At 40.1% G+C, this 27992-nt stretch overlaps 3 protein-coding genes across 8 annotated transcripts in view; 1 reads left to right on the top strand and 2 right to left on the bottom strand.

The window, feature by feature from the left end:
• bach2b (BTB and CNC homology 1, basic leucine zipper transcription factor 2b) overlaps positions 1–5748 on the top strand; it is a 96510-nt gene extending 90762 nt beyond the window's left edge. For all 4 annotated transcript variants that reach the window (XM_008398479.2, XM_008398477.2, XM_008398476.2 and 1 more), the window contains one exon: positions 3–5748. In XM_008398479.2, the coding sequence (XP_008396701.1) occupies positions 3–497 (495 nt within the window). In that variant the 3' untranslated portion in view covers positions 498–5748. The remainder of the gene's footprint in view (positions 1–2) is intronic.
• Positions 5749–7973: 2225 nt separating this feature from the next.
• gja10b (gap junction protein alpha 10 b) lies at positions 7974–12745 on the bottom strand. 2 transcript variants are annotated; one of them, XR_532510.1, is made up of 4 exons: positions 12645–12745; positions 11119–12564; positions 9162–9408; positions 7974–8782 (listed from the first exon to the last, which is right to left on the bottom strand). XR_532510.1 is itself a non-coding variant. In XM_008398481.2 (3 exons), the coding sequence occupies exons 2-3, from the start codon at positions 12541–12543 to the stop codon at positions 9370–9372; spliced, it is 1464 nt and encodes a 487-aa protein (XP_008396703.1). In that variant the 5' UTR covers positions 12544–12564; positions 12645–12745; the 3' UTR covers positions 7974–9369. The 2 variants fall into 2 exon arrangements, 1 of the variants encoding a protein (XP_008396703.1); XM_008398481.2 differs by having other exon boundaries at positions 7974–9408.
• Positions 12746–16310: 3565 nt separating this feature from the next.
• Positions 16311–27992, bottom strand: part of casp8ap2 (caspase 8 associated protein 2) — a 12389-nt gene continuing 707 nt past the window's right edge. For both annotated transcript variants that reach the window (XM_017302240.1, XM_017302241.1), the window contains exons 2-10: positions 26983–27039; positions 25470–25547; positions 25112–25212; positions 24960–25034; positions 24544–24659; positions 22079–24414; positions 18192–20787; positions 17266–17365; positions 16311–17196 (exon numbers count right to left, since the gene is read on the bottom strand). In XM_017302240.1, the coding sequence (XP_017157729.1) occupies positions 17134–17196; positions 17266–17365; positions 18192–20787; positions 22079–24414; positions 24544–24659; positions 24960–25034; positions 25112–25212; positions 25470–25547; positions 26983–27007 (5490 nt within the window). In that variant the 5' untranslated portion in view covers positions 27008–27039 and the 3' untranslated portion in view covers positions 16311–17133. The remainder of the gene's footprint in view (positions 17197–17265; positions 17366–18191; positions 20788–22078; positions 24415–24543; positions 24660–24959; positions 25035–25111; positions 25213–25469; positions 25548–26982; positions 27040–27992) is intronic.

Genomic DNA, 27992 nt, shown 5'->3' with positions numbered 1-27992 from the left:
AGGAGTGTGAGAAAGAGAAGCTGCTGACAGAGAGGAACCAGCTGAAGGCCTGTATGGGAGAGCTGTGGGAGAACTTCTCCTGCCTGTCCCAGGAGGTGTGCCGGGATGTCCAGCTGAGCCCAGAGCAGGTCCAGTCCTTACACCACTACTGCCCTGTGCTGCGACCCCCCAACTCCACTGCCAGCAACAACGCAACCCACGAACCCAGGCCCCCCGCCATCAGCACCACGGCCACCACCAGCATCGACCTCACAGGCCACTCTGGCTCTGCCACGCCTGAACCCAGCTTCCAGGGGTTACCGGGACCCTCAGAGAACGAGCCTGAATCTGCCATCAGGAACGGGGCGGACCAGGATACAGGGGGCCGCAACACCAGCTTGTACTCCACATCTGAGTCTGTGGAAAAATCCAATCAAACAGTAACGGTAGATTTTTGCCAGGAAATGACTGAGAAATGTACAACTGACGAGCAGCCAAGGAAAGACAGTACCAAGTAGAGGTGGATTTTTATTCAGTTGTTTTGAATGTTTTTCTATTATTTAATTTTACTCCTCTGACAAACCTTTTCTCTGGGTTGTGAGATGGTCAGCCTCTGCCAGTGTTCACTGAAAAACAAGCTTTGTATTTATGTCATTTTGTGTTGTTTTTGTTTCTGTATGTTTTGTTGAAATGGTTGACACTAAAATTGTCTTAACAGCAGCAATACTGTTCTGCAGGCATTCTCCTCTCACCCTGACAGAGTGGGAACCTCTCACCAAACTCGTACTATGGTGCTATACCCGGCCAGCTGGCAGSAGCCTCTGCAGGGGAGACTGCCGTTCATGTGTCACACATCACAACTTCAAGTTGATCCTCATTGGACCTAAGCAGCAGCTCTCTTTTTCTACAAACAGGATCTCTGTTTCTTCCTTTCTCCTGTCCTTTTCTCCTTCTATCGCTCTGTCTTCAGATGTACTCATACACACACACACACACACACACGCACACACACGCACACACACACACACACACACACTGCTTCCCCAACAGGTTCTAGACCTGCTCTAGAGATGTAGAAACACAAATGTGTGCAGAATCACCTCTAAACTACTTCCTGAGAGTATAAAGGCAACTACCTATTAACTCCACATGATAGAAACCAAGTTTTTYAGTGTMATTTTTTATCAGCATCCAATACTGAKGATACCTTCAAACTGTGAGATGTAGATGCGATTGCAGCATTATTTCTTTTAATTATCCTGAAAATCTCCTGATGATTTTAGYTCCACATTTCTATAGGCTGCCTAACAGATGTGAATGTTTAACATTAACTCCACATGTCAATGAGGCTAAAATATTACAGAATTTAATCTGTAAGATTTTATATTTGTTCAGTTTGTWGCTGAAAAACTGTAATCATTTGCATTATTGCTTTTTTTGTACGTCAAGATTCTTCCAGCTTGGAGATTGTGACTTCCAGCTACAAATGGAGTGCATCTTAATTTGGGAGTACTTCACATTGGACAGCATTTGATTAAAGTATGTAAGTCAGGTGCATAAAGATAAATCATCATAACAGAGAAATCTTCTATCAAAGAATACAAATGTTTTGCTCAAACAGGAGCAGAGTTTTATCAACCTAAATAAGTATTTAGTACAGATCCGGTTTTTCCAGTATAATGTAAACAGAGATTTTTAGCAGCTCTAAAGTTTTCAAGAAAGTTCTGATGAGATTCTGCACACATTATTGTAAACTTCTCAGATGTTTGTGTGTGAAAGCAGCTCGTTAGTCTCCCTCCACCTCTGTCTACCTCTCTCAGTCCCACTCTGTCTCGCTTTGTCTCTTCTATGATTATATCTCAGTGGCCCTTTTCGTCACAAGAATTCAAACTCAGGAAAGAAAAATCCTCTGAATGTTCAACCTAATTCATTGAAAATGAGATGAGAGCTTCTGTACAATAGGAAGTTACGATGCAGTGAGACTGTAAAATGTTCATATGCAAAAAAAAAAAATGTTTTCAAGCGTTTCCTATTTGTATTTCTGTACAGRAGAACTTTGTACAGCCTGTAACTGAGAACATTCCTTCTATGCCTTTCACAGCACTGAATTGAAAGGAGAATAAGGTGATTAGATGGCTATTTTTATTTCCCACTCATCAGCAATACCATTGTATTTGGATGTTGTATCRGTGATTTTTCAAGTGCTTGTTGGCAGATGTGTATATAGTATGGAGCATGATGACTGTAACAGTGATTTTTGTACGTGTAGAAACGTAGGTGTTTCTTTTTATTTCACTTGGGTTATATCAAGCACCTTTCTAAGGGAAAACTTTTTTTTGTGCTGTTTCCTGTCCTGCCTAATGAATACTTTCCATCATGGTGGGTGTTCTTATACTCAGGAAATCAGCTCAATACATGAGTACACACACACAAAACACACACAGCATGCATCCATACACATCCAACCATGAGCCCCTTGCATGTTTAGAAATGACCCATGAGAATATTTTTTACGGACTGGCTCAGGCCAGCCCAGCTTCACCTTTGGCTCCTTTTTAAATGTGAAAAACTTCTCATGTTCTTTCTCCCCATGTTGCTTAATTCCTTTTATAACAGTATTTAAAGATGCTACTTGTGTAAGCTCTCACAAGCATTTATTTTGCTTTTGACATTTTAAAATTTATCCAAGAAAGAAAGTAAAGAATGAATGAATGAATGAATGAATGAATGAATGAATTTAGGCACTTTGTTTCTGGCCCCGAGCGCTCAGAGCCATTAGCACTTCAGCTACAGTCTTTGTCTTTATTTTCTTCTAAGTCTAAACCTGGAGCACTTAAATTGGCCCTGCAAGAGAAAATGTTTTTGATATTATTATATTAATATATGTYGGTGAAGATTTAGAAAGACATCTAAAAGAAGTTAACGTTTTAGTATATGATTATTCTCAACTTTGCTTTGTGTTTCTTTAGTAATGAAATAAGCTAATTCCTGATTGAGTTGATATGAAAAGTGGTGCGTGCGTGCGTGCGTGCGTGCGTGCGTGCGTGTTGTGCAAATGACTGAAAACCAATCCTGTAAGGTCGTAAGATTGTTGCCCTGATTGTGTTTGGTCATCCATCTCTGTGATGTGCATGCTGCCTAGAACTATAAGCGTAGTTAGATGGTCAAGCTTGTTTTGCCTTGTAAGTTCTCTTTTCTTTTAAAATGCTTTTAAAAATCCTTTCCCAAAATATTTTGTATAAAGAAATTTAACTGTATCAAACCTCACGAGAGGCAAGCTACAAGCAAGTACAAGAAGGGTTGAATTCAGCATGAAACTTTGTTGCTTTTTCTTCTCTTTAATGTCCCAATCCTACAGGTATTTTGGTGTCATTTCTGTTCTGCTGAGCGTTTCAACTAAGGCATGAATAACTTTGCTAACTTTGCTATTTTATCTATCAAAATCAGTCTTCAAAGTCTACCTCCATCTCTGTCCCTGACATCATCCAACCCTCCCTCTGATATATTCATTCCTAACTGTGCCCGTTTTGTCACTTTCAGTGAAAACATGACTTTGTCCAGCTCTGCTGGCTCTATCTCCATCTCCAGTTACCGTTTGTAGAGCCACCAGCTGTGAAGCATTCATCTCAGCATGTCTCTCTGCCATTCTTTGTCCCAGTCTTCCCCTCTCATGTGTTCTGCCTGCTGCTGTGGACAGCTGACCTCCGGTACTTTAACACCTGTTCTGCTTTCAGCTTCAATGTTCCACCTGTGTCCCATCTTACCCTCCCATTAACTCCTGGTAGACTATGGCCTCCAAGACCTTCAGATCACAATGCAGCAGTGGTGGTTTATGCGTCCCACTAATCTCAGTTGATACATGTTATAGATATACCAATTCATTTGGACGCACTTGGCTGCCATATAATGGTCTAACCCAATTTGGATATTAAATACCTAAGTGTATATTTATCATATGTTATATTCTATAAATTAACAATATAATGTGCTCAATAAAACAGATCACTAGCCAGTGGTTTTCCTAAAGCATAACAAGCTGCATACATTCTCAAAGGGTTCACTTTCTAATCCTGTTAGGTTATCAGTCTTTATTTTTGTCCCTGTCTTAGTAGGGTGTTTATTTTGGCTTTCACCTTCAATGTTTGGCTGTGTTTGACAGAGGACATTWAAAAAATCACYAATATCCCCATGAAAAACCTGGTTTTTCTGCCAACCTGTCTGATGCTGTGCTTTTTTTCTTGTCTCTTCTTGTCAGATTAACACAGGATTGGGACTTAAAGTTTGGACAAGATTTATGGATGTTGTTCCTCCTAACTTTCTCTGATGTAAATTTTAGATTAAGATGTCATTGGTTGTTCCTTTCTGTTTTTCAGCAGGATACTGTCTCATATGTACTTCACTATCCCATCTTTAAATTGTTAGGATTGATCCCTTTCATAGAATGCACACATGCACAAGTTCATGTTCATGTTACACACATACCACACATACACAGGTTTGGAGCAGTAGTAATGATATTTAAATATATATTTCTACATATACAATGTTTTTGTTTGTTTCATTTTTATGTGCTGTTTTCCTTCATGAACACACTCCAAAAATAGCCCTATGTTGAYAATTTTAATTTGCAGAAAGAAATGATCTACATTGGACATTTTTCTGCCAAATTAGACCTAAAGATGATTCACTTTTTCTCTTGAGAAATGTAGCCAAAGTTTATCAGAGGCTCCTGAGATGTTCTAATACTTCCATAGAGAACACAGACTCTTCCAACCGTATTTTGCCGTTTCTCTGAATTTCCAAATATAATCCCATTGAACTAAGGTTTKTGAGGTTTAGTCCCTGCTTTTGGTCCAGACTTTTATGATTTTTTTATGCTCTCTTAATGCATCCTAAAGGCTCATCCTAACATGCAAATGATCTTAAATGAATCTTGGAACATTTGGGTTTAAGCCACAAAGAGAAAATGGTTTTATTTTTCATTTTCTATTTCTAGTTGACAGCAAACTATATTTTACCACTGGTGGCTTCTAGCTATGTAAATTTGTGTCACCAAGTTTCAATCAAWACTCTGCATTTCATCACTGTACCAGTAATATGGACATACCAARGCTGTCTGCATGGTGTGAGTAGATGTCAGTCAGCCAAGGATGTTTTATTGCTAATTCAGTGAAACACACCCTCAGGTTGGTGAGTACTTAAACATGCTCTGGATATCACTCTGAAGCAGAGTAGAAAAGCAGTGAGCTGAATAGTGTTTGGATTTTTCTGCTCATGATGTTGGAGTATTTTCATTTCTTCAGGTGACAGTGTTGCCACCAGAAACAAGCTCTGTATTTGCCCAMCTGATGAATGTTGAGGTTTTATATTCTTTTTTTTCCCTCAATCTGATTTTGATCTCCTGTGACTGTGTGCAAGCAGCACATTACGAGCATTTCCTTATTTGGTGTGGGATTAGTGGGGAGGAAGGAGATGAGATCAACAAATTCAGTCTGGTTACTGTTAAACCAAAACTAGAAGCTGGAAGGTGCTGACAAGCTATGCAGATTTGGTTTGCATTCCACTTTGTGTTAAATCAGTTGCAAACCAATCACATTGATTATAAACAAAACTTTATGTCTTATTAAATGCATGAATTGAAAGAAAGTTGTGTTGACCTGAGTTGGTCTCCAGGTTGTTTTGTGCAGGTCAAACATAGTTACAACAGTATGATTTATATATTGAACATGCTGTAGCTCTGTAAAATGAACCCACTCATCTTTCTATTTAGTTTTGTTACATTTCCTTTTTTTTTTCTTTTTGTTTTTGTCGCTGCTTCTCCGACACAGACACTGGCTTTTGCAACTCCAAAGGTTGTTCTGAAAGAATACGAACAAAAACATGCCTTTTCACAGATTACTCAACTTCATTTTTTTAACAAAAGAAAATGTGTGTTATTTAAATGCACAGGTTAAGATCATTGAGTGAAATCTAAATGTAATATGTTTACAGATAGGTGTCATGTCATGTTTTACCTATTTTCTCCATGTAAGAGGTAAAGAATGAATTCCTCTGACCTTGTGTTTCATCCAACTTTTCGGATGACTCAGCATTACATGGATACAAGTGCACCTCCGATATTTGCCTTAGAACTTGCAGAGGCCATAGTTCACATTCAAGTGAAGTGAGTGTATGCAGGGGCCTGGGCCCCCATCCCTGAGTAACCAGTGCAGACTTGTCTCACACTTATCTACCTGTGAAATCCTTCATACCTCTCATAACTGGTCAATGACTGTATCAGCAAACTGCATCAGGTGTTTTTCTACATGCTTTTACACAGATTAAATGGATTATTGTATTGGTAGATTTTGGTGCATCATTTTTAATGTAATAGCTTCTAAGCTTGTAGTTCAAGTTATTTTTTCTTATTTTTTCTAGACTGTTTTGTGTTAATATTGTCCACTTGAAATAGCTGTTATTTGCTTATTCTCTACTAAGAGTTCTTATCTAAATTTGTAATGCTACATGACCCTAATTATTAAAGACTTAATAACCATGTAAATACCTTGTTGTGCAACCCCATTTTCATTCATTTCAATTGCTAGTGTTATATAAATGACTTTTTTGTCTAGACACCATTTCTCTTTATGAAATAAAGAAACTTGCATATCATTCGGAGTACTTTTTGTTTGTGCTAACCGTGATAAATTACTGTACACATTTGCTTTATTCTATCATGCTAAATTTGTGTAAGAGACTATGCTTTAAGGAAAGGAACACCAAAGAGAAAAAAGGTTGTGTTTGATTTGTTCAAGATTTTTCTGTCTAAACATTCATGCTACCTTCTATGCTTATTCTGCTCAGACAGGATAAGTAAGAATAAAAATCCCAGATTTTAATCATTTTAACTATTATTTAAAGACTTCCCAATCTTTAAATTTTCTGCTTTGTTCTATTCAGGATTGCTGAGTTTGTTTTTAACAAATTAAATCCAGTTTATGTGTAAAGAATCAATCCACAATATATTGTGTGCATCATCTCAAATAGATCAAGATAATATGGAAAACTATAAAATCAAATCAATGCAACATTATCGAAATTAATTTAGAAACATTCCAGTTCAGTTCTAATGGTAATACAACATAAAGAAATTCAGTTCACAATGATAAATTGATAAACAGTTAACACTTAGTAACTCTTTAATCAGCGAATTTGCAGCAATCCTTCCCTCTGAGTGAGAGTAGGAGCATCTGGAACAACTGCTGGCAGTCTTAAGGTGAGAAGCAAAGGACATGTTGGTTACAATATGCAATGTTTAAACAAACAGTGTCACTGTTCATGTATTATTTAGAAAACAATAAAACTGTGGGTGCTGTGGTGGCGTAGGGGCAAAGCACAACCTACATATGGAGGCCTTCGTTCTTGACGCGGCTGTCGCRGGTTTCGTTCCCAGCCTGGTGACCTTTACCGCATCTTTCTCMCTTTACCCACTTTCCTGTCAATTCGCCATCAAATAAAGATGACTAAAGCCAATAAAATCTTTAAAAATAGTAAAACTTCCTGCAATTTAGCTTGTGGCCAGTTTGGTATAAATRTAGCCTCATAAAAAATTACAGTAGAAAACGTTAACCCAAATCTCTGTTGCACATGGAACAGACAGAAACTTCATATTTCAAGTTCCAACAGTTACAGTGATGTACCTTGTGTCCACAAAAATAAATATATTCAATTGGAATTTAATGTGAAAGACCAACACATTTTGTTCATTTTTCTTTTCAAAACAGCTCAAACTCAGTCAGATTAGACGCTGAGCGTTTATGAACAGCATTTTTTACATCTGGTCTGGACTTTGACTGACACATGAATATATTTTGTTCCATCCATCTTCTGTCAACTCTGTCCGTCATCCCTGATCCTCCTGGTGGTGGCATGATGCTGTCACCACCATATTTGACAGTGGGGATGGTGTGTTCAGAGTGATGTGCAGTGTTAGTTCTCTATAGCCAAAAAGCAAAATGCTTTTTGGCTATAAATTTTATTTTATTTTTTTGTCTAATCTGAAAGCTCCTTCTTCCACATGTTTGCTGTATCCAACATGGCAAATGGGACTTCTTATTGTTTGATTTTAATGTTGGTTTTCTTCCATATAGGTCATATTTGTACAGTGATGACTATTAGCTTTCCTGTGGACAGATCCCCCCTCTGAGCTGTGGATTATTTGGTCCAGAGTCACTAAGGGCCTCTTGGTTGCATCTCTGATTAGAGCGCTCCTTGTTCAGCTGGACGTTAAGGTGGATGGCCTTGTCATGGTAGGTTTACAGGACTTCATGATGCTGTTTGCTCCCAAATATTCTCTGAACCTCTGAGGCGTCATAGAGCCCCAGAGGTACTGAGATTMGATTATGATATACATATTTGTATTAAGTTAGAAGGACATTCCCACTTACCTAAARAAAATAACTAAAGCATACAGTATATYAGCTAAATCTTGTAACACACCTTATGCTGGTTAATGTTTTCTAAAACCTGACAAATAAAACTAATTTAATGATACAACAATAAGTTGTTCAGTACTATGAAGTTAAGGTTGAGTGTTTCCCAACCTTGGTCCTCAAGGCACACTGCCCTGCATGTTTTAGAAATGTCCCTGCTTTAATGCACCTCATTCACCTGATTGCAGTTCAGCAAACACCTGCTAATTGAAATCACCTGTGCCGAAGCAAGGAAACACCTAAAACATGCAGGGCAATGTGCCTTGAGGACCAGGGTTGGGAAACACTGGACTGAATGCACAGAGTCAGTAGCTGGTGATAATGTCCCCTCTCTGTAAAAAGAACAAAAAATATAAGAATAAGTTAGAAGCCTGTACTGCACATGAAACATCTAAAAATGTTGTCAAAAGAATTTTATTGTATTTCTCTGTCATTGCAGGATGTTGGGTTAACCCAACATCTTTGCTATATAACAGTGTTTCTCAACCCTGATCCTCACCGCCCCGCTGACCTGCATGTTTTAGGTATTTCCCTTCTGTCACACACCTGAATTKTATCTCTGGGTGATTAACAGGCTTCTGCAGTACTTGATGGTCACACAATCATTTGAATCMGCTGTTCTGCAATAGAGGCACATCTAAAACATACAGAGCAGGGGGGCGGTGAGGACCAGGGTTGAGAAACACTGCTATATAAGATGTTRAGACTCACTTTATGTCCAGCCATGCATGAATTGACMCAAATGAACCAGTGATTGGATCCACAAACCTAAACACAGAAACTCTAAATGTATGAGTGAATACCATCAGATGGTGAAAGTTACACTGAAACTAGAAATGAGGTGAAACATAATGTGAGTGTTTATGTCTACAGAAGTCCTCGATGCCTCTGGCCTCATGCCAACGTGGATGTTTCTGGTTCACTTCTTCATGATTGAAGACAACTCCAGAATCATGCTCTGAAAGAAAAAAACCATTTGTGGTTAGTCTTTTGTTATCCAACAAACAGGTTTTTCTCTTTTCTAAATTTTTTTAAAAGACTTAATATTTCTATGTTTCCAACATATACATTATTCTGCAATGTATATCTTGAGTTATATCTTCCTAAAGAAAAATCTATCCTCCAACTGCAGCTGATCCAGAACGCTGCTGCTGGTGTTCTGACTAAAACCAAGAARATAGAGAACATCACATCTAACGCCCTTCACTGAGAGAATAGACTTTAAAATACTGTTAGTTTATAAATCACTGAACAACGTAGCACCACAATACATTAAAGACCTGCTGTTGTTGTATCAACCTTCCAGACCTCTTAGCAAATTAGTTCATGAAACCAATTTGCTAACTAATGACTTTGTAAAATGTGTTGATCTTCACTGCAAACATGGTGAACTGCTGAACACATACCAAGTGTTGTTCTCAATTTAGTCTTAAGCTGAATTTGATTTAGTTTAAAGTTAATTTGTCCTCATTTCAAAWTATTCCTTGGTATTAAATGTACATACTCATTCTGAGCTGTGATATTACTGCATTATTTAATTGGTCATTGAATTTATTACTTATTCTGGTGGTTTTCATTGTTCTTTCATTTTTACTTACAGTAGTTTAGTTCAGTGCCACTAAATTAGTGAGTTTTATGATCCACCACCCAATAATCAATTTTGAGCTGTACTACTATATCTTCCTAATAAATATAGAAATAMAATTTTGTCAATACATTCTTATATTTTGGAGAGAAGTTGTTTGTTTTCCATAAGTGTGCAGAACTTATTCTCTCCTCAGTGCTAAACACAATCTTTTAGCTACTGTTATTTAATATCAAACTTCATTAGGCAAGTGTTCACAAAACAATAACTGAGATGGAAAACTATTTGATTACTATTTCCTGATTATCAGGTGTTGTCTCCAGTTAGTAATTTTGAGCCTACTAAATACAACTGAATGGCTGAAAAAGAAAAGTTSAGACATCCTTTATCTGAAATGTTTGACTTGTAGAACTGGTAAGATATGCATTAATAAACATATTGTTCAGACTCCAACAAGTCATGTCGGTTGAGATGGATATTAATCTAAATCTCTTCAAACTTCTCTGGTGCACCAAACATAATTTTATGCTAGTCACTCTCAGTTAAATAATGCTCCTGTGTGCATGGTGATGGAGCTCATGCTACTTATCTAACTCATACATATTTAGGTGGTCTTGTTTGAAGATTAGACTGGTGCATTGTGCATCATATCTATATCTAAATACCTTCCACACAAAATTAGACAACAGCACAGTTTTCACAGATTTCTTGTATGGCTTGGTAAGTTTTGGGGTGTGTTTTCATAGCAGAGATTTGTTTTTCTGTTGCTTTCTCTTAAGTTTGTTTTTTAATATAATTTTGTCCTATCAACTGAGACATTTCTTTTATTTCCAGAAAATCATAACAACATCTGTTATGATGTGTCATCATCATGAAATGCTCTGTGTTAAGAACCAGGGTGTCCTGTTGTAGCCCAGGAGAATAGCACAAATCTAGAACTCTCTCTCTTCTACTCCACTGAATCAAATATGCGTAGTTTTATCGCATCAGCACAAAAGAAAATAAAAAAACATTTTCAGCATTATATTAGGTTAAGCAAAATATAGGGTGCTACAGTTTTCACTAGAAGGAATGTGTTTTTACCATGGACATCCTCCTCCCAGAGGCGGGGGGTGGTGGGGTCATCACTGGGCTTTCCCCCTGGTTGAAGTGCTGGGCCTCGGTATCTGTTCCACTCTGAGAGGYGTCGCTGTCAGACGGACTGGCGAGCTTGGCCTCTGACAGTCCTCGAGACATAAAGCTGCATTTCCTGGCTGTGGGATAGTGGTCGCTCTCTGGAGAATCACTCATGTCGCTGAGTTCCTTGCAGACACTGACTTTACTCTGCTTCCTCTGAGGGATCCTCAGGGCAGCTGGGATCTCAATATGGCTGGCCACCAGCGTTGCTCGTGGTCCTGCATAGTGAGGCTTGCCAGAGCAATGAGGTCCATTTGACTCATCGCTGCTGAAGGACGGTTTTCTATTCTCCAGAGTGTGCTGCCGCTCCACAGCCCCCAGTTGCCTCAAATGCTGGATGTCACCTTGGCTCGGCCGGAACGTCTGTGCAGGATGCTGCTGTGAGATGTCCATGCCTTCTGTGTTCTGGCAACCTGCTGGAACCAAGTTACAAGGAAGTACATCTCTTTGAGCATCCTTGTAAGGATCTGATGAAACAGGACTGGTAACTTGAGTCAGCTGGATCAGCCTTTGTGGTGAGGAGTTAGTGAGAACACAAATCTGTTGCACTATAGAATTTTTCTTTGACCTGCAGACACTGTCATCATCTCCATATTTGTATCCATAAAGGATTTGCTTGATCTTCTTCACACCCAGATGGAAAATCTCCAGAAGGTTGAGAAATAAAGACACTCCGGCAATGACGAGCATGAACACCATGAAAATATTTTTCTCTGTAGGCCTTGACACAAAACAGTCAACACTGTTGGGGCACGGCAGTCTCTCACACTTGTACAGAGGAGATAATCCAATGCCAAAAAGAGCACACTGACCAATGATGAAACCCACCTCCACCACAGACCTGGTCAGGATATGAAAAACATATGTGCGCAGCAATGATCCTCTGAGTGGAGCTTTCCTGACTTTCTTCTGTTCGTCTAACTTCCTGAGCTCACGCTCGATTCTCTTGTGGTCCTCCTGGTCAGTATCTGCCCCCTCCAGCTCTGCCTTCAGGCAGGCCTTCTTTCTGTGCCTTTCTTTTTCAAGGGTTCTCAGGCGATACAGAGCATGGCCCATGTAGACCAGTGAGGGAGAGGACACAAAGATGATCTGCAGGACCCAGTAGCGTATGAGGGAGATAGGGAAAGCCTGGTCATAGCAGACAGTCTTGCAGCCTGGCTGCTCTGTGTTGCAGACAAACTCACTTTGCTCATCGTCCCAAACATCCTCTGCTGCAACGCCAAGTACAAGCATCCGGAAGATAAAGAGGATGGTGAGCCAGATTTTCCCCACAATGGTCGAATGAATGTGAACTTCTTCTAAGATGCTCCCCAACAAGTTCCAGTCCCCCATCTTCTCTCACATTATTAGTAGCTGAGTGAATAAAGAAGATAACATGTATTGTAAGACTTTTATGTTAATGTTTTTAATATCAAAGGAAAAGCTGTACTTACCAGTCTTCTAGAGCCCTTGCTTTGTGTATTTGATCATAAAGATCTTACAAAAAAGATGATCCATCTGCAGCAACATCAGGACTCATTGGCTGTCCCTTGAAGACTGCTAAAACCCTACTGTGCTCTGTGGCCGACTCTATTTCAATGTTGCTGCTAACTAGGTCTCCAGTTTGAAGCTATTGATCCTCCACACAGGCCTATAACACCCCAAGGTCAGTTTCATCCTGCCACACTTTTATCAGGACACTAAACTGGAAATAGCGCTGACTAAGGTGTCAATATTCAGCTTTGTCCAAAGCTTTCAGGCTTCCTGAGGCTTCAGGGGCAGTACAACATGACTAAAACAACAAAGACTCAACAAGTTTCTCCATTACTTTGGATCTTGAATATCAGCAGGTTAGGTTACTTAGAGTAGCAGCAGCTCAGACACTCAGTATCCACAGGTTTTGGTCCTTGACCCTGCCGTCACTGACTTGATCTGGAGCCTTTCTGGATGAAGCCCTCTTCATCCGTTCCTGTTTGAATACAGTGAACTCACCCTGAATTACCATGATAGATATAATGAATATGTAATAAAAGTGTCATTAATGAAGGGGAAAAAACTCAATCCAGACTTTAAGCTTAGGGACTTCATACAGAGTATGAACTTAAATTTGTTATTCAATGGAAAAAAAAAAAAAAAAACTAACCTCAGTTAAGTAAAATAAAATTGTAATCAAAACTTTTGGAATTGTAATGATTCCTTTAAAAAAAGAAGTTTTGTTTAAAATACTTTTTTTGAATTAAATAACAAWTTTTTTACCAAACATAAACATTTATTTGCACACATCAGAAATCTTTTGTTGTGATTTTAGGCCCTACTCAAGACGTCATGTGGGAATCACAAGCAAAACTATGAGTCACAAACAAAAAGATTTCTGACAAGCGCAAATAAGTTTGTTTTGCAAAAACAGTTAACTTCATAAGTCAAAAATGTGTGATTTAAATTTTTTAAAAAGTTATTTTAAGCAAAATTCAGTAGGCTTTTCTCATGGTGACATGCATTAAAGATTTAAATTTTGCTTTTGTTTTTTTCGTTTTTCTGCAGTTCCAGTTAAAGTTTGATGCAGCTCTGCTTTCCTGAATGGACCATCATCTCCACTGCAGCAAACAGGCAGCTCTTTTTTATAGAGTACAGTCCACTAAAAGGTGGCATTGTGCCCCTGTTTATATTTTTAATAGTGTAATTATGTAAAGACAAAATATGTCTGGTGGTCTTGCTCTGATTTACATATCTTGCTAAATTGCGGGTTTGAATATTGCAATACTTTCCTATAATAAAATAGACCTGCAGAAAGAAATTAAATGAATTGTCTGATATAAAAAAATTGTTTGGTGCTTTGAAAAAAAAAGAAAAAAGAAATGTCATATCAAAAACACACAATTTCACTATGAAGTGTTTTGTTTTTACAATAATGTATAATGTAATGTATGTAGAAATTATTATTTTATTGATAAAAAGGCAAAAAAAAACCAATTGCTCTTGGGGGACCTCTGGTGGCCGCTCTAGGTACCSCACGCTTCGCCGGTATGAGCTGCCGTGCAATGTGCAGAGTTAGAGTTAGTTAGGTCAGAAGTTAAATGAGCAAAACATTGTCTCAAAAAGCACTTATCCTTCAGGGAGSGAGAAGAGAAAGAGGCAGAATAGAAAAAAAAGCCAAGATAAAAGTTTGTTTTAATGTGTCTTGSTAATGTAATGTAAAAGATTTGTAAAGCTGCTAATAGAAAATTAGCTTGAACGGTCCAGTTCAAGAGCCAAACATTTATGCCAGGGTATTTGTGTTTGTGWGAAACTGAATTTAACTCATGGTTGGCTCTGTATATTTCTGAGATATTTTTGGCTTCAAAACGCCGTGTTTGATAACGTTTGATCAAATATCAAACATTTAGAAGTTGTAATTATTATCAATAACAATAATTAAAACTTCTCAATGTTTGATATTGTCTAGTAAAATGTTTTACATCAGGCTACATGGCTGCCTGCTGCATTAATATATCGATGAGCTCCTCTATGCTGTAGTTGGGGATATGTTGTTTTCTGCTAAACATAATCATTTTGTGGCTAAACAAACATTATTTTTACATCAACTTTTAAGTTATGTGAAACTTCTGTAAAAATCATTTCAATCATTTCAGGCTCAGAATCAACCCGGTAAAATTACTCACCTRGTATAAATTAAAGTTTTGGCTATTGGAGTAACACTTAAGAGAAATTTATTTAATCAAAGAATGTCATGAATATGTGTGTAAGGCTGCACCGATTGCAGTTTTCTGGCTGATCCCTGGTTACCAATCTTTAAAAAGCCTGACCTGCCAATTTTGATTTTGGCTGATATGAATTTCTTTTGTCTGAAATGTTGCTAAATGTAGCAAGAAAGTCAGAGTTAGCAACAGTGAGGTGAATGTTAAGTGTAAATGTTCAGACTGGACCTGGTGGGGGGGAGTCTGTCAGTCAAACCTCACTGTAGAGCAGAAGAGGACAGAGGCTGATTTTTAAACCTTTGCTGATGAAAATAAGATCAGGGGATAAGATGGGCTTCATATGTAAGTATCGGCCAATCACAATCCCCCAAAATTAAGGAAATCGGCGCCCAGAAATCAACTGCTTGATAAATCATGTGGCCAATAAATGTATCCTATGTAAGTAATGTAAACAGCACTGCCAGAGATACAATACGTTTATAGCAGGTGTGTGAATGATCCAATGATTGGACTGCTGATTGCAGCCAGTCCACATTGTTAGCAGAAGAGGGCCCCAAAACCAAATTTCACTTAGGGCCCCATGGAGCCTTGGGCCGGCCCTGCTTCTCCCTGTGGTTCTACTGCCATTTGCAAATACATCACATTCAAACACAACCAATCAGAGCTAGGAGAAGGGTTTTAGCACTGTCAATCAGCTGGTATACACGCTGCTTACCACATCCTCCCTTCTCTCTGCTATGCGACAGCTCCCTCCCCACAGCGGCGCCTGCCATGAATGCTCAGGCTAATTAGCATGGCCACAAATGACACCAGCTAGTTTTTTGTAATAAGTTGTTTGCCCACCATTAGCACACTGAGCAGCGTGTACACTGTTGTGATAGACAGTGCTAAGACCTTCCTCCTGGGTCTGATTGGTTGTTTCTGGATGAGAAACAGTCTGAAGTGTTTCTGCAAATGAGAGTAGGAACACAAAGAAACTGAAGAGCTTGATCTTTTCACAGATTTGTCTAAAACTATCACCACACAGATCAGTTTGTAAAAAACACTCTACAGGTCACTAGGTCAGTGTAGCTGTGATCTGTGGTAATTCCCAATAAAATCGGTCACTTAGTGCTCCAGCTTCAGTAAGTGCATTACTGAAGTAATGTTCATGACTTGTAATAGAAAACTAGTCATAAATTGGAGACGAGACTATGAGACAACATCAGTGTTGGCTCAGTCTTCTTGAGCCAAGAAAGCCTTCTTTCCCAACATCAGTGTTAGACCTCACAAATGTGCTTCTAAAAAATTATTTTAAAAAAATCATCTTAAATGACATTTTAATATGTAGARTTCAGAGAGCAGATATATTCATATTCGGTTCAGTGCATGTCATCATGAAAAAAAAAAGATTCATTATAAAGAACCTCCCATCTGACACAGGCATAAATAAATAAAACTTTATTTTTGGAAAAGGATATGTACAACATGAAGAATAATAATGTATTCTGTTTTGGTTTATATAATCAGATGATTTCAACTAAATGCGATCAAGGCACAGAGACAGTTTGTGCGAACAGTCTGCTGATCTGAGTCGTTTAATACGTCTCTGCTGCCTTGACTGGACATGTAAACATTTTCATTAGAAACTACCAATGCTAGTTGACCAGCATGACACAAAGATTGTATGCAATAATGACCATATCCATCTGTTTGACAGCAGATGAGTTATTGCTGAGTGATACTTCAAGTTTCCAGATGGGATCCACCCGCAGGAAAACATGGGATTTTCCTGAGCTGGAAACTAACTTCAAGTCTGAAGACAGACATTTTCCAGCTGTCCGTTGGAAGACGTACTGCTGAGATGTTTTTGATTATACTATTAAATACTATTGAAAAAATTTATACTATTGAAAAAGGAATATGCAGATACTGTCATGGATTTTCAGTAAGAAGTGATTAAAACAAAAAACTCTCAGTTGGTTAAAAAAGAACACAAAAGTAAAAACATTTCCAGACAGTGGATCAAAAACTCAGATATTATCCTTTAGCTTTCTGTTTTAATTAGCCATGAATCAGTTCAACACAGAAAAAAAATCCCTCAACAAGAAGCAATTATGCTTCCAGTTGTTTGAAAATGAAGTCCACAGACCATAGAGTTGGTGTTGAACCAACTCCTCAGGACTCTCCAGAACTTTCCATTTAACAGGCATTAGAGTTCAATTGTATTGAGGTGGGTGAGATCTCCCTCCATRTCTGACGGGGACAATCACATGTCCATCTTCCCCTGCTTCTTAAAAAGCTTCATGAGCTGGTAAAACCTGTGAGCAATCTGAAAAATATCAAAAGGTAAATAACTGCAAACATTAAATAAAACCCTGAAGACTGAAGACTTGCTCACCTGGCCTGATGGCTTGTTTAGTTTCTCAGACAGTGTGGAGAACGTTTCCCGTGAAGCTCCTTTGGTCTTCAGAAACATCAGAATGGCTCGATCTTCATCTCTGAGGAGAGGATGAGCAAAAGAGACTGAGCATCCTTTCACCACGGAACTTTAAACTTTCCTACTTGCTCTGTTTGACCAAAAGTACAACATTGCTGCTTAAAGGTCAAAGTGTTTCAAACTGGCATCTAAGTTCACTGGAACATTTGGATGAAGCAGTGGAGGAACAATAGAAACAGAAAATAAACTTATAAATAAACTAGCAAATATGCAAATAATATTTGTTTATAGAGGTTTTATTTAGTCAATATATAAATGTTTATGTTTTAATTTGGCTAAAAACAAGACATGTTCACATGAATCTGTCTGTGCAAAAGTAAAAGCATTTATGTTCTTCCTAAACACCACTGTTTGTTTTTAGTCAACTCAATTAAATCCAGTCATTTAAAATGTATCAAATGTAGCTGATTGAAATTTGGTTTATATGCAGTTAAACCTAAGATGTTCATCAAAATTATTAAGATCTAAGTTCCCAGTTATCCCTCCTCCCCAATGAGCTTTCTAGAAAAATAAATCAACATCAACTTATTTGTATCAGTCACTCAGTATCAGCCACTGTGCTGGAACCAACATGGTCAGAGGAAAAGCCCCCTAATGACCACAGTTACAAAATGATACATTAAACACTGGAATGTAAAGCTGATTTACTTTGTTCTAATGTCCTGTCCAACTTTAATTTGTGATTTTTTTCAGCCAGTGGGAAATGATCAAAGTCTATAACTAAATGATAAATTTGTGTCAGAATGTCAAGACTTTAACAAAGCCATTGATGTGGACTGAAGTTGTGCTTTTATTTCCACGTGACTTCAGTGAATCATGCTACTGACCTGGTCCATGCCATCACCACCTCGCCCTTCTTCCTGATGATGTTCTTGGCAGACAGGCTGCTTGGGGACAGAGCTGCTTGGGAAAGTTTCARCTCTTCGTCACTCTTCCTGGATGGAGAAACCTGCAGACTTTTGTCCTCCTTTTTACATCTTTTGGCTTTCAGCTTTTCCTGCCGTCTTTTCCGTTTCCGGAGCTGTTCACAGTCCCTGGAGGTTTTCTCTGATGAGCTGCTCGTGTCAATGGTGAGACTCTTTTCTGACTCGGACACAGTGGTCTCCTCTCTGCCCAAGTCATAGAATAGTGTCTTTGATGCTGTAGTGTTTGGGCTTAAAGTGGCTCTGGGGGGACTGGTTTGCTTCTGGGGCTGGAATGGGAATGATTTGGGTGGAGTTGCCTCTACTTGGAGCTGTGTTCCACTGGGATCTGGGACTGATGAACTGTGGGAAGTAGGTGAGCTGGTGTTTGAACTGGGATCTGATGGATCCGTTTCAGGAGTGGTTTTCCTAGACTGGGTAAAAGTGTCTCGTCTTGGGTTGGATGGATTGGTTCCTGGAGTCCGTCTTTGTTCATGGGTGTGTGATCCAGAGTTTGGGTTTCCAGTGACGGAGAACTTGTTCTCTGTCTGACCAGTGACCTTCAGACATTCCTGGGCACCATATTCTTCATGTTGCTGATTTTTTTCTATCAGTGTCTGGCTCAACGGCTCTCCAGCAATTAGTGTGCCTTCTGCAGCCACATTCATCTGTCTAATCTTTACGATGAAGTGATCATTGGACTTCTCCATCACCAGCGCTTGCATAGGAACGTCAGGCTTGAAGAACAGAGTGCTGCCAGGCGTTTGGGAGGCGGTGCTGTCTCTGGAGCTGCAGCTGGAGTTGTCCAGGGCCAGGTGGATGTCCTGCTCCGTAGCGTCTTCCCCATCCAGCAGAGCATCCTCACTTATGTGTGCGCTGATAACGCTGTCTGGGGTGGACACCACATGGATCCCAACGCCTGCTGGCTGGAGGAAGCTGAGGTGGCTGTCAGATTTAAGAGGAGATGGAATCGTCAGGGAGACAGCCAGATCTTCAGCTAGAATGGAGTATTTCTCTGCTGTCAAGCTGCCCTGCAGCAGTGCTCTGTTTCCAGATGGAACCTCCAAGAGGCAACTTTCATCGAACAAGGCTGGGTGGAGGGGGATGGAGGTTTTGGTGCGTGGGGATGACCTCCGTCTGGGTGAAATGCTGGACCAGGTAGCAATGAGTCTGGCTGAAGTATCGGACTTGGATGGTGAGAGGAACTTTGATGGTGTGGCAAAGTTGAGAAATCTCTCTCCGTCCTTCCTTGGGGTCCCAACAGCCCAGGCAGTGTTGTCGCCACACATCCCTGTGCTTTCTAACAAGTCTGATCCTTGGAGAAGACACTTGAATATTTCTCCCATCTGAGAGTCTCTGACTAAATTGAATGTCAAGCTGGACGCTTGTTGCTCGGTAAGCAGCTCAAAGTCTGTTCTATCAATCAAGGAGCTGTTCTGAGGGATCACCATCTTAGTTTTATTTGGAGACGAGGCAGCGTTGCTGTCGGACAGGAAGTTGATCATAGTTTGTGTGTTTACGCGTTCTGGAGGATGTACTTGAGAGGCGCCATCTTTTTCTGTGTATGACATACGGATGTCTTTACCTTTGCTGCCTAGTCCGGTTCTGTAAGGGACCACTGCACATGACTTGGTCCGGCTCAGGCTGGAGTTAGGGGGGTGGGACTTGTTCTGTTTACATAGCGGCATCTTCACTGGAGCCTGCTGAGGCTCGATCCCCTGTCCACCGGGCCTCTTGTCTTCAGTGGGAGTCTGGACGGCTTGGCAGAGGCTCTTCAATGTTGTCTGGATGTCCATGAACAAGTAGTCCACTTGGACATCTACAAAGTCCCACAGCTTTTGCTTTAGATTGACTGCTTGTTGTTCAAAAATGCGTTTCACTATGCCATTATTAAGCACTTTGATAAACACAGACGCAATTACTTTCCTCAGCTTGGACTTCAACTCCTCAGCATCGCTGCATATCTGGCCAAAGTGAGCACCGTCCACAAACTCTAAAAAAGACTTCTGGAAATTGTCCATCACACCACAAAAACTTTTTTTAGGAAAGGTTTTATGAAGCTTCATGTATTTTTTACGCATCTCCGTGCGAACCATCTTGAATGTCTCCATTATTTCCTCTACAGTTGAAAAAGATGCTTTGCTTGCTGATGGGCAGACAGTTTTAAAACGACTCCTGGGACTTTGCGTTGAGACAGCAGCTGAATCAAGAGGTTCTTTAGAAGCAACCTGCCGTTCTTCAGGTTTTCTTCTTGAAGAAGACTGGAGGCTGGGTTTATTCCTGATTGGTTCCGTTAACTTCGCCCTCTTGGTGGCAGGAACAGGAGAACTAGAAGTAGCCTCATCACTCTCGCTTAAAATTTCCCCTTCTTCCAGTTCAGTATCAAAAGGGCTTGAAATCTGCTCAGACTCCATGTTCACCACGTCCTGTGCTCCTCGGTTAGCAGGAGAACCTGGATATTTGTTCTCCTTATTAACATCCAACTTCATCAAGTTGGTCTCAGCAGCAGAGGTGGAAAAATCTGGACAGAAAAGTAAAGGAACTGTCAGTACATATGCAAAGCAATATTCAAGACATTCAAGASTAAGTGAAGAGATTCAGGAACATCAGAGCCTTTGTACAAATCAATACAGTCATGGCAATCAGTGGCAGGTTGTGGTGCAACAAAGTCAATACAATTTTCAGGTATTTTACACATGTTGAGGGATGAATTATCGTCTCTAAATTCAACTCAATGAAGTCCAGGGAGACCAAGACCATAATCCTGTTCAGTTTACTACATAAATCACTATAACCCGACAAGTTCAATGTGAGAGAACTAAAGAAGACAATACAACAGGTCAGTGTCAGCACAAAAACACAGAGGATTTTACCTCTCTGGGTCTAACAGATAGTGCTGGACACTGAATCCAAGTCTTTAGTGACAAGTCCACTATAGTAAAACAGCTGGCAACCTGCTGACAGACTGATTYTTTCTCAAAGCTACATCACCGAACAATGATGCAGGGTGCTCACCTCACTTATTATGATATTCCAGCCTTTCTCCAACTTAGTTTTCTAAATTTAATTTCCATGATGTTTGTATGGTATTACTSACATACAAGTACAAATCTCTCTTCCCATGATTCATCAGATCGTTATGATTGATGGTTGTATTGGGGAAAAAAATGGCAAGTTGGAATCTAGTCCTGACCAAAAAAGATCTAATGGCTCATGGTATTTGTCTTTTTTATACTTGTACAGTATATTGTTATTTATATTGTTAATCTTGTTTTTTATATATTGTTTTTAACAGTTTTTTGTGCTGTTATACCTGAATTTCCCTTTTGTGGGACAATAAAAGCTGCTTCTACTCTATTCTACTTCTGAATGAGAACATGTTTAGGATCTCAAAAACCAGTGTTTCACAAATAGGAAAAAGAATACAGATTAGATGTGGTTAAGGTTAAAAAGTCACCATCAAAATTAAAAGCAATATAGATAATAAAATAAGAAATTAAATCAAACCCTATCCACTCCAGTTTGCAGCTTCAAACAGCAGGAGCAAATATTCCAGACCATTCCATGTGATTGCAGCTGCCACTTACTACACTCTCCCTCACAATGAAATGGGGTTCCATATGAAAAACAGCAGAACTTTGGTTTTCCAGTGCGGGGTATTAAAAATATACTTTCAGAGAACCAACTCAGATCAAAATGCCCCAGAATAAATGTTTGGATCAATGTTTGGTGCCATGTCCACATGAGTCACATTTACAGGCCAGATAAAGCCTGTGGGAGTGAAGACAGGGATGCTAGGACCATCTGGATACCTTTCTGAAGACTCTTCACATGTCCCAGCTTGCTGTGGACATGGAGGACACCCCTCTTGGCCATCTGTGCCGGGCTCCTCAGGGGGCTGATGGCCTCAGGAATCCTCTTCAGGTTGCTCAGGGTGTGCATCATGGAGTCTTCATCATGAGGCAGCGACACAGAACTGGACAGCTCTTTTTTACGGTCCTGACTGCAGAACTTCTTAGGGGTAACTGTGGCGGGCCTGAGCTCCTCTGTGGTACTGCTGACCTTGGATATCCCAATGCAGTCTACAGAGGATATGGGCTGGGGACTGCAGGTCCCCAGCCCATGTCCATGGTAACACTGGTCTGTGTCTGTCTGGGTCATCGCACAAATATCCTCGGTCAGAATCCGCCCCTTYTGAGGAAGTGAGGTCAGACAGATAGTGCTGGACACTGAATCCAAGTCTTTAGAGCTTTGTGGTTGGCCAACAGGATGGTTGTCCATGGTAACACTGGTAGAGGATGGTTGGCTGATAGCAGGGGACGCAGCAGGGGACGCAGCCTGGTGACCCCACCCATCTCTGAGTCTGGCTTCSTCATATACCTCTTCAGTACCGTGTGTGTCGTCTGGCTGAGCTGAAGCTGCAGCTTCACTGACTGTACTCTGGGAGAGTCTGGGTGGAGCAGGAGCTTCACCTGAATCGGCTGCAGCATGTTCAACATCAGCTGCAGCATGTTCATGTTGAGCTGCATCTTCATCAGCAGCTGCAGCATGTTGAACCTCAGAGGTCGGTGCTTCAGAGCTGCTGTGTTGCTCCAAGATTTGTGGAGGTGTGTTGCTGGGCTGGGAGCTCTTTGTGAACTCCAGCTGACCTCTTTCAGTTATCCAGCTGTTGGAGATCAGCTCCAGCTGTTCCTCAGGATGTTTCAGGTCTTCCCCTGCTTCTGTGTGGAGTTTGGTTGTGTCTGCTGGACCCTGGGGTGGCCTCCAGAGGGAGTTGCTGTGAACAGCCAAGGGTCTCCCTTGGAATTCAGCTCCAATGTTGSCATCTTCCTCTACATCTTCCATGTTGGACGTCTGGTTACGTGGAGCTTTGAGCTCCTCCAAGGCTCGCTCTGCAGCATGTCCTGGTTCTGGTTCTGATCCTAGCTCACCTCCATCTACCTCATCAATGACACACATGTTGTCTAGGTTAGGCTGGGAGTTTTCCTCAACATCACCCTCTAGTCTTAGCGGGTACTCTAGGCTGTTATCTCTGGGTGTTGTGTGCTTTTTGATAGGTGAAAGAGTTAAATTCAGTGTTTCCATAAAACACAACTTTCTGTTTGAGTTGTTGTCGTCTACAGAAGTATTTGCTTCTGGGCTGGGTTCTTCAGATGATCTTTTCACATCTCTAGGTTTCTTTTCCCGTCGTCCTTCCTTGGATCCATCAGGTTTCCCCGTCTGTTTATCTCTGTGCTTCTCCCGGTCTCTGCTGCTCTCTTTCTGACTGCTTCTTCTGTGATGCCTGCTCCTGATTTCATCCTCACACCTTCTGTCCACACTTCTCTGATGGTCTCTCTGTCTGCTCCTTTCCCGTTCTCTACTGCCATTACCGCAGCGCTTAGTAAACTGATCTGGAGAGGAGCTTCTCTTGTTCTTTGGACTGGACAAACTATCATATTTGTGACCTCTGGGGTTTTTTCTGGACTCTGGGCTGCAGCTCCCTCCYGACTGCTGATCAGAAACTTTAGCATGCTCTATAGAGCTGGCTTTATCTGTTCTCTGAATTTTCTTGCCTTCTCTTCTGTGTTCAGAGGAAACTGCAGAGTGGAGATGTTCTTGTGAAGAAGTTTTAGCTCCGTCTGATCGGCAGTGCCTCCCAACCTTTTGGTATTTCTTATTTTTGTGAGACTGGGAGTAAAACTCTTTTCCAGTGTCTTTGTCTTCTTTGTGAACTTGCTTTTGCACAGAGTCCTTGTTATGATGGGTACAGTCTCTAAGCCTCCTTTCTGCTGATTCAGACAGTTTAYAACTTTGACCTTTAACCTCTCTGTTTCTGGAAGCGCACCCGTCTACTCCAGGCAGTTTTTCAGCTGCTTCATGTCTTTTTGAGCAGTTATGAGTTGAAGACTTCACGGATCTGCTGAAATGACAAGTTTCCTTTGAGGTAAGTTGGGGAGCATCTGCTGGAGAAGGCTCCTCCTCATACTGGGAACTAATAGGGGGAGCAACAAARGGAGGAGGGTGAGGAGGAAGARGAGGTAAAGATGAAGGTGGTGAAAGTGTTCTTGTTGATGAACAGCTGGAGGAGGCTTGAAGAGATGAACGTGGATCCTGGGCTTGTTTTATCCGAGGCTGATGATGATGATGATGATGAAATCTTTGGACCCTACAAAAAAAACAACAAATGCTACTTATTAATGCAAATTACATATGAATTTTAAAATGTCAATGTCCATCCCAGGGTGCTAGTCTAGAGCACGTTCTGGTTTCCAGGTCTTTATAAAGTAACACTCACTGCTGAGTCAGCTGCTTGATCTCAGCATCTTTCCGAACTATTTCTTGCTTTGCTGTTCGTAAAAGTGCAGAGATGTTCTTCTTAAGACGATTGTTCTCACTGCTCAAGCCAGTATTCTGTCCATGGAAGAAACAAAACAATGTTATTAATAATTATCTTATGATTATAAAGACCACACACTTTTTAAAATGTTGACTTTTTGTGAGCAAAATTAGACCAAAATGAATAATTTCACAAAATTGACAACTAATGTGTCATTTAACCTGGGGAACTCTATTGAAAAAAATAAACTGAACAAATAAACTAAAATAACATGGTCGCGTGTGTGTCTTGAGTAGGACCTTATTACACATTATGACATCATAATTTACAAATATTCGCTCAATCTTCTTGCAAAAATACTTGCTGAAACAAACCTGTGTTTCCATCTGCYGTAGTCTTCTGTGCAGTTCTTTGATTTGATTTTGGGCTGCTTCAAATCTGGATTTTAACTACAGAGAGAAAAAAGTGTGATGACTGGTCCTGAACAGGAGGACCTGCAGCTGAACAGGTGACTGCAACTTGTTACCTCAGTGTGTGATGTCTCCCTGTTGTTCTGTTCCTCTGCCACTATATCCTCATAAAGATCCAGTGAGTCTTTGAGCCCAGAACCAACAGAAGGCCACTTTTCTGTAAAGCAAGAGCAGAACATGCAGTAAAACATGTTACAGGATTCCCCTAGTGTAATTTACGCCTGCTGGGCCACCTTGCTTTACTTGCCCTTGATAAATTTACTTGATAAATTATGAAAATCTAAATTATCAAGTTCATTTCAATTTATTATCTGATGAATTGATTTATTTGTTAATGCGACAGGTCTAGGGGAAACCCTGAAAAACATTTATCAATGTCTTACAAAACTGAATAAAGTGGAAGAATTCCTTTACCAGTGTTGCTGCCAACCCCAGTAGCATCCAGGCCTTCATAGATATCCACAGAGTCTTCGTCAGCCCCTGGGTCCACYGCTGAGGGGAAGAACACGAGGTTTAATAATGGTTCGAACAAATTATAGCCTGGGCTCAAGCTAATTTATGCACTGTAAAAATATGTCATGCTAAAAGTGCCTACTTTCTGTCTGAAACATCTAAAAGTTTAAATAATCCTCTTAMATTTTGGAAGAGAGGTAAATACAGGACTTCCCTCTTGTATTGTTGTTAGTGGAAAAGAAATAGTTGATAAAAATGAGATTCTAAACAGTTTAATAACCACAGTTTAATAACATCCCCTTCCGAAACTGAATAAGCTGGATGTCAGTTCTCCACTGTATGCTATGATGATCATCACCAACCCAGCCATTTTAATTTAAAGCAATAACAGCACCAAAAGATGGATTACTGTGCTTTCATCCTGCATAYGCAGAAGCTTTTAATAATAAATATTTCTCACAGAGTACTATAAATTGCATTGTTTTTGTCTGTAGTAACTGGGTCAAGYGCCAACACCATCTTGTGATGTAATGAGGATAAGTCATTACCCTCATTAGACCCACTAATAACCCTCAGTAGTGGGGGTGAGTACCGGGAGGGCATCTTCAGCTAACCCGGTTGTCTCACGTGTCGGTCCTATAGTGACATAAACATGAACAATTTTAGAGAAATTCCCAGAATGAGACCTTGAAATTAGACGCCTGTCTCTTTAAGAACCTCCTTCTAGTACCACCATTCCACTTTCAGCATGTCATCACAATAGCATTCATCTGTTATGCTGTTTACAAACGTTTTTTTGGAGCATTGGACTGAGAAACAGTTCAAACAATAACCTACTAATAACTAATGAGGGTTTTTAGTGGGTCTAATGCAGTCTAAGAGAGTGAACCCAAAAACCTCGGTCTCAGTTCGGTTGAATTGAACTCTGACGTGGTTCGAATGCAGTGTGAATGTAAGCGGATCAGACACCACTCCAAAAGCAGGAAGCTAACTATACTGCAGTGCATTCTGCTCAATATATTACTCTCTACTCTCCGGGTTAGCAGAGATGTTGTGTGGGTTGCCACGGCAACGTGTCTGCATGTACAGTGAAGCCGACACATGAAGCGAGGAAAAGCATAAGTGGTTGGTTGACTCCTACTTATCATTTTTCCTTTGCTGTAGCTGTGATTTTTTTAAACCTTCAATAAATGACAAAAACAGGACTAATTGCCTCGTCTGTTTGTAGAACGTGGCAATATTCAGAACAATCATTAAATCGGATGAAATATTTCCCAAAGTTCAGGAACCAAATAAACAAATTTAACAGTGGCAATTATGTAAAATTCAATTACTGACTTTTTGTGTTGGTTTTTGTGCTGCTTAGTTCTCTCTTTCATCTTGACAGAAACCAAACTGTTTCTAGATTTATATCTGTTTAGTACCAATAAGTTAAAAATATGACAACCCTTGGGAAAAACCAGATGTGACTTACAATCAGAGGCATCAAACGTCTCCATCCTTTCAATCTGCTCTGCTTCTTTGTAAAAACCTAGTAATGAGAAACAAAAAGCCAATATTAACCAAAAACTGCTCAGAATTGTTAAAGAATTGTAAAATTTTGTACAATAAAACGGTGTTTAAGATCCTCTACAGAGTCAGTAAAGCACAGCTGYAGCAGCAAATCGCTCTGGAGCCTGACAAGTTGTGGCCTGGTGAGAGGAACAACCAGGAGAGTCTGTGCTCCAGGTGGAAAACTGAGAGCAGCAAACTGTTTCCTTAATAAGCRCAAGTAGTGTTGGACAAAATCCCTCCAAAAAAAAAAACTCCGCTCAGTGTGGCTCTACAAGATTTCAATTTAATCACAGCTTTTTGACTTTCTTAATCTGTTTTAATAAATCGTGACAAGGTGGGATCTGTTTTTCGACAATTGTACTTATTTGTAAATAATTGTAGAGTTTAGTTTGCCCCTTCCTTCCTACCATGACTCTCAGACATCTGTCATGGAAGAAAGCTCCGTTTTCCAGGATTAGCAGGTGTGGGGCTCCATGCAGGTTCAGAAGCTGCAGATGACAGGCCTGACTGTAAACAGATGACCCTCTTTGAGATCCGTTRCCGTAAAGCAGCTTTGGTGTTGCTAAGGTTTCCAGAACGGAAGGTTGTTTGTCACATGGCAAGGAAATATTTCCCTTAATATAAACATATCAGCTAAATATCGACCTGTAAATGTTCATGCAACACTGATATAAATTATCACTAACAAAACAAGTTTTGGTCACAAAGCCACAGTTCTCTCACTCCRCACTCCACTGCTGTTCTGGTCCAGTTTGGTCACATCTCGTTTAGACCATTGTAATTCTCTACTTTTTGGTCWGCCACAGAAAACTCTGCATAAATTACAATTGGTTCAAAATTCAGCTGCTCGTATCATTACACAGACCCCTTTAATTCATCACACCTATTTTACAACAGCTCCATTGGCTTCCAATCACATATCGCATCAAC

The sequence above is a fragment of the Poecilia reticulata genome, linkage group LG21 (genome assembly GCF_000633615.1).
Source record: "Poecilia reticulata strain Guanapo linkage group LG21, Guppy_female_1.0+MT, whole genome shotgun sequence".
Classification (NCBI taxonomy): Eukaryota; Metazoa; Chordata; class Actinopteri; order Cyprinodontiformes; family Poeciliidae; genus Poecilia; species Poecilia reticulata.
Note: the sequence above shows the minus strand (reverse complement) of the source record. Positions and strands in the feature narration are given on the sequence as shown.